The sequence below is a fragment of the Rhipicephalus microplus genome, chromosome 3 (genome assembly GCF_043290135.1).
Source record: "Rhipicephalus microplus isolate Deutch F79 chromosome 3, USDA_Rmic, whole genome shotgun sequence".
Taxonomy (NCBI): domain Eukaryota; kingdom Metazoa; phylum Arthropoda; class Arachnida; order Ixodida; family Ixodidae; genus Rhipicephalus; species Rhipicephalus microplus.
Genome location: NC_134702.1, coordinates 21377759 through 21386847, shown reverse-complemented (window position 1 = coordinate 21386847; position 9089 = coordinate 21377759). Strand labels below are relative to the sequence as shown.

At 45.1% G+C, this 9089-nt stretch overlaps 1 protein-coding gene across 1 annotated transcript; it reads right to left on the bottom strand.

The window, feature by feature from the left end:
- Positions 1-1876: 1876 nt before the first annotated feature.
- LOC119180828 (G patch domain-containing protein 3-like) lies at positions 1877-9089 on the bottom strand. The gene is made up of 5 exons (XM_037431969.2): positions 8208-9089; positions 6443-6677; positions 5360-5478; positions 3417-3544; positions 1877-2131 (listed from the first exon to the last, which is right to left on the bottom strand). Exons 1-5 carry the CDS (start codon positions 9060-9062, stop codon positions 1948-1950), a joined length of 1521 nt encoding a protein of 506 aa, XP_037287866.2. The 5' UTR covers positions 9063-9089; the 3' UTR covers positions 1877-1947.

The window sequence follows — 9089 nt, the reverse complement described above, 5'->3', positions numbered from 1 at the left end:
GCACGTTAAAGAACCCCAGGAGGTCGAAATTTCCGGAGCCCTCCACTGCGGCGTCTCTCATAATCATATGGTGGTTTTGGGACGTTAAACACCACATATCAATCAACGTATACACATCCCCTTTTCTCACACACACATGCATGCATACATGTCTGCCTCAGTGCCAACTACAGTGGTGACATTTCGGTGGAGGAGCAATGCTAGACATCTGTGTTCTGTGCAATGTCAGTGGTGCTACAGAACACCCGATAGTCGACATTTCTGGAGCCCTCCACTGCAGCGTGCCTCATCATCACATTGTGGTTTTGATGCATGAAATGCCTGGTATTACATATATACATACATACATACTTGCAGACACGCATACACACACATGCATATTATATACATGCATACATATACAGTGGTCCTGGACTGAAATAAGCTAGTTTTGGGCTGCTGCTTTTCAAGATTCTTGGTTAGCACGCAACTTTCTCCTCTATATGTTAACATTGGCAGTAGTATACGATGGTTGTACACTTTCTAGTTCAGGGACAGGAGCGAATTGCCTCTCATTTATTTTGGAATGCCTGCCATAAGCTCAATACTATTCTTTGGTAAATTTCTTTTCTTGTGGGTAGACTACAATGTGCCTGCATATTTTCTGTCCAGTAACATGAATCAGCACCTAGTCATCAGGGTCATAGGCTGGGCTGGTTAGTGGCTGATGATCGTGGGTTACTGTGCAGACAAAAATGGGGACGACAAAAGACGGATACTGTGCTTTTACGTCTTTTTTGTTGTCCTCTCTTTTTTTTTCCTTGCACAGTAAACCCTGATCACCACCAAATCATTAGGAGGGCACTAAAGCGAAGCAACAAATGAGTTGATATTGATCGATTATACTTGGAGTACTCTACTGTCACTAATTTCACCATTATAGGTTCAATAACAGAAGACAAATTCAGGATCAAAGTCTCATTTTTAAAATTCACGCCGATATTGCTGCAGGTAACATCATAGATTTCAGTATGTTTTTTTATATTTTGGCAACATTGGCCCAACAAAATTTTCTGAAACTTTGTATGTTATGTTTCTGACCACCTCAAGAGACAATTATTCTCATTTTTCAGATTGAGAACTACATAAGCCCTATTACATGCCTTCAAAATTTGTGATGTCACAGCAACCGAGGCAGACACTTCCGGGTGGCATCACCGTTTTCCTGCTTACCAACCATCTTCTCACGACAAGCATGGCAACTTCAGTATTGTGAGAGAAGTTTGTTATTACTACAAGAATTTTTTTTCTCTTCAGTGTCCTTTTAAGCTTTCAAAACTTTTCTCACTACAGTGCTTATTTGGTAATCGCACTAGGGTTGACATTTTTTTATACGTGGGCTCTTCGAGGTTCGTTTTTTTTCAATGCAAATGCATTTATTAGTCGGGCTATGTCAGGCATCCGGCGTTCTCCGCTGTGGTGTCTGCGTGCCGTCAGGTGTTATCTCTCCGCTCTCACTCCTTCTCCCATAGCAACAGCTGCAGGCACGCGCTTATCCTCGTCCCTATTAGCCGGAGCATGCGGTGCAAGAGAGTGTTCAAAAGGGTAACTGCAGTCCTTTGCTGCTCTTTCTCTCACCATTCGCTCTCTCTCCTCCCTGTGCCCCACGCCCCTGTCCGCTAGCTTCTCACTCTCAACCGTTTACTGGCTGAGCGCCTCTCAAGGCGATGGCAGAAGTCAGTGAAGGCGAATGTTTGACGGCATTTTTTAATACTTTCATTCGAATGCAGTCGTTGTGGCTGAACTTGCAACCTTCATTTCAGCAGAGTAGAACACCACCACAATACTACTGCTTGAGAGACAGTGCTGTCCCCCCAAGAATTCAGGTAACAACATGTGCTTGATAAAAACTGTGCTTTTATACACACATAATGTACACAGAATATTTACACTGAAGAGCTTCAGTCTTCACTGGTGGCCCTTCACGAATGACTTGCGAAAGTGCAGATAAGTGGTGTCGTGCGAGCGCAGCAACGGATCCGGCGGATCTGTCTCGCGAGGTCGGTCGTACACTGTTGAGATGAACGCTTCGCCTCGGTTGCGCTTTCGCTTGCTCTTCGGAAACTTTCGTACAAGCTTTTCCCCTCGGTAACTGCAAAGGTAAAAAATCCCAAACAGTTCCAAATTTGTACAGGAACATACATTAATATTGCATTAGATGTTTTACAACACAACAAACCGATGAAGCAAGAAAAAGTAAGCTTTGGACCATGACAGCTCATAATAAAATAAAATAGTCTCAGTAAAAGATGAACAATATAGAGTATTTTGATAATAGGCCTCAGTGCCGCCATATGGGGCTGTTGGCCCTGCCTTTTTGTATCTAAATGAACAGTGCTATAGTGGGCATATACACACGAAAATTGTATTTGTGCATTCTGTTTCCTGGCCTTTTCAATACACATCAATATATATGAAAAATAAGAAAAGATTTAGCATGTCAAAATGGCAGCACCCACACATGTCTTACATAAAATTATCTATGAATTACAGAACAAGTGCGAAATAGCTAGGCTATTACAACACATTACTTAAAGGACCCCTAAATCACCCAGAGGATGAAATGTAGTTGTCATGGTGAAGTTGTGCACAAATCTACAACAAAGACATAGTTAGGATTTTTCGAAACAGCACTGTAATAGCGAAGTTAAACGATTGTCGTGTTTGACAATTGAAATACGGCGATCGCTCTTTTCACTCTCTCCTTTGCTACCTTCTGCTGGTCTTCTCTCCCAAAGCTTTCCTCCGTGCCAAGTGCCTCTCCCGTTGACACGTGGCATACGTCATCAATGAAGTGCTTATTTCTTGAAACACCGTCCACTTCCGGTTGCCGCGATTCGGTGAACTCCATACTTGTTGGTGAATCGCTATTGTCATGCTAGCCCGTGCTCTAGCGCGCGGGCCTTCAAAAGATTGTCAACGTGATGGATCCGTAGGGTGGCACGACGTGCCAGAGCACCTCCGCACGAGACGATAAACGAGAAGCACACGCAGCTGCTCGCTGACTAACAAAAGTTGTAGGTTCTTGCTCAACCAATCGCAGCATGACTTGCGCTATGCATCACAAATTCAACTTTGCGACGCCACACGGAAGTGGGAAGGCTTGGAGAAGAAGAGAGATAGTTTTTTGTAATTTGTGGCACTTTCGCAGCTCATAGCCCTGCCACAAGTGGCATCGTCGATAGTGACGGCATTATGGATGCAACACACGTGTTTTATTTGAAATGTGTCTAAAAATATCGCAGCAGGTTTAGGGGCCCTTTAACGAAGACAGCACATATAATAACTAAAAAGGCAATGCTTATAGTATCTGTTTTCATCATGTGTCAAGGTTTATCTGCAAGTCTTTGGCCATGTTACTCATTCATTCAGCTTACCCAAATCCAGACCTGTCCCACGGATGTTGTCCGGCATCATCGATAGGTGTTGCTATACCTTCTTTGGCACGACCAACACCTTCCCCTTCACTCCAGCCTTGCTGCTTCAGGATGCGGCTTCCAAAGCCCTAACCAATGAAAAAGAAAGTAGTAGTGAAAGCGTTATACAGATGGACACAATGCATATTTTTTAGTAGCACTGACTGGTAGGCGAGTTAGTTTCACATTACTGCTAGGTTGATTTAGCACAAATTAAATTAACATAAAAGATCAGCTGATGAGGATGGGCGCTATATTATGCTATCCTTGATTGTCTTGCTCTTCCTTGTTTGTTTAGTTTGCACAAGATCAACAAGTGATGATGCGTGCTAGGGCTGGCCATCGGCATCAAGCAGTCACCAAAGGAGGCCTACAGCATGCATATCAGTCTCCCAAAAACAGTTTTCATAAACAACTTCACCTTTTTTGTGCTGCAAGATTAACTTTCTGTCAAGAAAAAAAAAACAAAAATAATCGGGCATGAAACATTACAAACTGCTGCCAGAGTGGAGCCTCAGTACTCAATGCTGACAGCTATACCTTTTTCCCTGCTTTCAAAACTTGTTTCTCGGCCTCAATATTACGACTTGTCACTACTGTCGAATTGTGGTATGATAAAATTAAGAAATTCGCAAGCATGGGACACCGGTAACTGAACATTACTGCCATGGGCCTTTGACCAGTACTGCACATTAAATTAAGTTGATAATGGGGACTAATAACAATAATGATAACGAAACTGTGTGACCATAGCAAAGCCTAAGAAAAAATTATCAGCTTCACTCACAGAACCGGCTGTTGTGCATCTGTGAAAGAGCTGGTTTCTGCTCGAACTGCAAGTACTTTTTCTCTGATAATTGAAAAACTAGGCATATTAAGAGTTAAAGGTTCTTTAGGCAGTACCGTAAAAACCCACGTATAGCCCGGGGTTTTTTCTAAAATTTAGGGTGCGAAATTTCAGCCCCGTACTATATGCGGATCCCAAAAAAGTTTCGGCCCGAATTCAGTTTTGGTTTCGGCATTGGTTGGTGCTATCATCATTATCAGGTGTCTGCGCACTTCTACGTTAGGTGGCGTGGTAGCATGAGCGGCGTTAGTCCTAGAGACCTACAGGTAGAAGCGTGCATCAGGTGAGCAACAGTGGCCATTGCAATCACTTGGCGCACATCACGACGGCCACGATTTTACTTCCGTGATTTTAAGCCATGTCGAGACCGCGCAGGCAGTACTCGGCTGCCTTTAAGAGGAAAGTTATTTCTGCTGCCGAAACCATCGGCAACTGTGCCGCGGAGCGGCAGTTCGGCGTGAGTGAGCGGAGCATTCGCGGTTGGCGGAAGCAGAAGGAAGCCCTTTTTGCATGCTGCGGGAAGAGAAAAAATTTGCCGGGGACCGAAAAATGGAGCATTTCCAGACGTGGAACGAGAACTGACGGACTTTGTTCGGGAGCAACGAGCTGCACAACTCGCTGTGCACATTGAGCTGCTGCAGGCAAATAAATGCATCTTTTCTGTTTTCCTCGAACAATATTCGCGTGAAAATGTTTTTTCTCGCGTTTGCTATCCCCGAGTTACACCTCGAACTATATGCGGGTCCGAACTATACGCGGGTTTTTACGGTAACAGCTGCAGACATTTGGCTGAGCAACCATGTAAAAAATCTCCGGGAAAGTTTACCAAAATGTTCAAGTTTCTGTGCGATTAACAGCAATGCAAATATGTACGTATCTGTATGGCAAAGTCAATTACCGGAAACACTCGAGGAGTGCTTCAAGTTGGGGAAATGAGCAAGCCCTATATGATGGTGTGTTTCTGCAAATTTTTTTAGTGAGAATCAATGGCTGGGGCGGAACAGTGGCTTTTCATTATTTAAGGGTGTAATGTAACCCAGGAATGCACTGTACTTGCCTTTGTGTATTTTTCAAAAGAAGCCAGCCTGTTCTCATCATCCATCTCCTCGGAGGTCTCCCTCAGCCTCTTGAAGCGCAGCATAGACACATAGTCCCTTGCGTCCTTGTCTCCCGATTCTGCGAGCAGGCAAACCAATGGATCATGAATGCTGCCACATGAAGTCACCTATAAACTTAACGTATTATCTTTTAAGCAACAAAATTGGCTTTAATGCTTGTTTGCTCCATTGAAATTTTTGAAGAAATAATTGACGTCGTTTCAATCGCAATTTAGATGGGCTAGCTGACTTGGAGAACATTACGGCAGTAGAGTGCCAACCCCAGCACTGTGGAACACACAGGTTACAGCATAGTGCACTGTTTCGCTCTCCCCGAGTTTGCACTCTTCGATCACCTTTGCATGTAGAGCGAAACATTGAAATATGGAGGATATGAAAGATACCACACCAGGGAACTCTGACTCATTGGTCATACAAATAAGACTTCTCATCGCACTTATGAGCAACCGAACATTACAATTTCCTTGAAGATCCTGGCCACAAAATAGGACCTTAAACACCGCGGTTTCATGTGACAGTAACCCACAGTGAACTGGTAAATCACAGCAGCACAGTTTTGCTCACCTAAAGAAAAGTTCAACAACTTAAAGAACAGAGTTTACTGTAGATATTCAGTCCTGCTGGGTGAGGGTAAACACAGCACCCAAACACAATCAGAGCCCTGCCGTGGTGGTCTAGTGGCTAAAGTACTCGGTTACAGATGCGCAAGTCGCGGGGTCGTATCCCGGCTGCGGCGGCTGCATTTCCGAGGGAGGCGGAGTTGTTGTAGGCCCGTGTGCTCAGATTTGGGTGCACCTTAAAGAACCCCAGGTGGTCAAAATTTCCGGAGCCCTCCACTATGGGGTCTCTCCTAATCATATGGTGGTTTTGGGACGTTACACCCCAGATATCAATCGATCAAATACGATCAGAAATTATTACACTCAACATCATTGCAGACGGAAAGTGTGTAAAAGAGAGCCGGTAAAATATCGTCTCTGAATAGAAACAATTTGCACAATGCCGCTCTAGCACACACATACCAGGGTTGTAGTAGATACTCATGTCAACATCCCAGTCGTCGGATGTCTTAGCGTCAAAGTCGCCCTCCACTTCATCCCAGAACTGTGCATCGGTATAGAAAACCAGACCGGAACCGCCCTTCTCCCACTGAACTTCAAGTTCCTCTTCGAAAAGACGTTCACGCGTCCGTTCTTGGGATGTGATGTCGTTATGCAGAGCTTCGTGCCGGTCCCACTCCTCGCACTCTTCATCGTCCTGTAAAGACGAAAGAAATTTATTTAGGAACAATGGGTCTTGCTACACTACTGTTAGCCGAATTTCGCCAACATCGTAATCACCTAATTTTTTTCTCTTTTTTTTTTTTGTGAGACGCTGATGTTTTAAGATGTTGTAACACATTGCCAGAAATGTGTATTTTAATTAAAGGCTTGTTTTTGTTTCTTTTAGTTAGACGCAACGTCATTGAGAACTAACAGACAGTAATACGAAGGAAAGTATAGGGGATCTTACTTCTAATAACTGTGGTATAAATGTGAAGATAAAGTGGACAAAACCTGCAACCTTCAAAAGGCAGGTTCAGTTGAATGCTTGGTCCCTGTTACACCTTGCCACGAGATGAAATAATAGCTTGACCAACAAAAGCCATTTTGTATTCCTCTCTCCATGTTGTGCAAGCTTCTTGAGCCTTTCATGAGCATAGGCGTGCACAGGGCTTCATTTCAGGGAAGGGAGGGGGGCAAAGGTTCGTAAAGTGCCCCCCCTTCCTATAATGTTAGTGTATTGGGCTGACTTTGCTCCCCCCCCCCCCCGAGTCACTGCACCGCCCCTTCCTATTATGTTAATGCGTTAATGTGTGGAGTTGACTTTGCACCCCCTCTTTGGTGATCAGGGGAGTTGCCTCCCTCCTTGCCCCCATCGTGCACATTCCTATGTTCATGAGTGTAACAGTGTTTACTCTTCGCTGCATACGAATTAAGGCAATGCATTAATTTTAACTATGTTCAATGCCTGCAAATCCCCTGTACCGTGAACAAAAGAAGGGTCGTTAATACCGTATCGTGAGGCATTAAAATCTAAGGAGCTCTAAACACGTCTTGACACTATTACAGAGTGCATATATGTGCCTTGAATTGCGCAGAATTACTTGGAACAGTTTGTACATCTTGCTACTTGCATCATAGTACTAGTTGCTGGTACTGTCAGAAACTCGGTTATATATTTTTGACGTTGATGACTACGACATTATGATTCAGTTTGGTAGTGCTTCCATGGTACCGAAGAAATATTCGGAGATTCGTTCAAGAAAAAAGAAAAGGATATGCTTGCAGGCTATATCCTCACCTTCCCCCAATCCCCCCCCCCCCAAAAAAAGAAAAAATATGCGCTGGCCAGTGTGCAATTTCGGCAAGCCACTTGAGGGTGCAAGACTATACTTAGCTCGTACCTAAATCATGTTTTACTGTTTATTTTAAACAAAAAGTAATGTAGTACGTGTTCACACTGTTAATTAATGCGCTTAGAAGTCAAGCAGTGATTTTTTTTTTTTTTATCTTCAGAGCAGCGGGAAGACGGGGAAGAGGGTCGTACGAAGAGCACTAACACTTTTATTCAGCGGCTGTTTAGGTAGCACAGATGGCTCCGAGTGCGAAGCAGCGAATTCGCAACGTTTGTCACGAATTAGTTAAAGATATGTAGGTTCGATCGTAAAGTGTTCGCACCAGCACGATGCGACATCAGCTTATACAGACATACCACGAACCTAGACACCGAACAGCGACTACTTACACTCTCTTCCTGATTTTTGGGCTCTGGCTCGGCGTTCAACAAAGCGTCGTCACCGCTCTCCAGTGGGGTCGGGCAAGCACTGGATATTACGCAACCCGTCGCTGTCCGCACAAGAGGAGTTTCCGAGGTACGGGCACCACTTTTCACGTTCCTTTCACCGCGCTCCGAACTTCGTACGGTGTTCCCGTAGTCGAGCGGCACACTTCCGTACAGGCGGCGCGATCTCGACCGTGGAAACACGAGTCCGAGCTTCTTGATCAGGTACGGCGGGAACTTGCAGGCTTGGATGAGTCCAAGAAACACTTTCGTCGGCGTACCCACGTTTCCATTTGGCATAGCGGGAGGCGGACGAAGCTCTATGAGCGTTTTCAAGTCCGCTTCGTTCAGCACAGCGCCTTCTTCGGCTCTGAGAGCCCTTTGCTCCCCTCGCGTAAGATATTGTGAAGGAGTCTGCGGCTCGTTGTTTCGGACTCGAACCTTCCTGATGAAGCATCGGGTCGGCAGCGTTTGTCCGTCACGTCCTATCCAGTGCTTCTTGTCGTACATGCGAAGCAGTTCGTCAACGCGATCGGTCAGGACGCACGCGACGCAGCAAGTCGTAGTTTTACGCGTTGTTGCGGAGTTGTCGTCATCCTTGCGAAGTCGATCGGACTGCGAAGTTGACGCCGACTTCTTTTGCTGAACTTCGGGACGGTGACGGAAGTGGAAGCAGTCAAATCCCGATGTCTCGATGAACTCGGTGAAGAAGTTGCGGAGGTCTGCCGAGCGATACAATACCGGAATGTTGTTAACGATCACGTAAGAGACGTTTCTCTCCCGATCGCCCGCTGTTTCGTCGTTGCTCACAGCTGCCATGTTTGTCGCTGGTAACGCGCGTAGCGT

What these genes read in the sequence shown, in the direction of transcription:
- LOC119180828 (XM_037431969.2), bottom strand. Translation starts at nt 9,062, where the DNA reads ATGGCAGCTGTGAGCAACGACGAAACAGCGGGCGATCGGGAGAGAAAC. An exon ending in GAGTATCTACTACAACCCTG is followed by an intron (nt 5,479 to 6,442) that starts GTATGTGTGTGC and finishes GCCTGCTCGCAG; the next exon opens with AATCGGGAGACAAGGACGCA. An exon ending in TGGGACAGGTCTGGATTTGG is followed by an intron (nt 2,132 to 3,416) that starts GTAAGCTGAATG and finishes TTACCTTTGCAG; the next exon opens with TTACCGAGGGGAAAAGCTTG.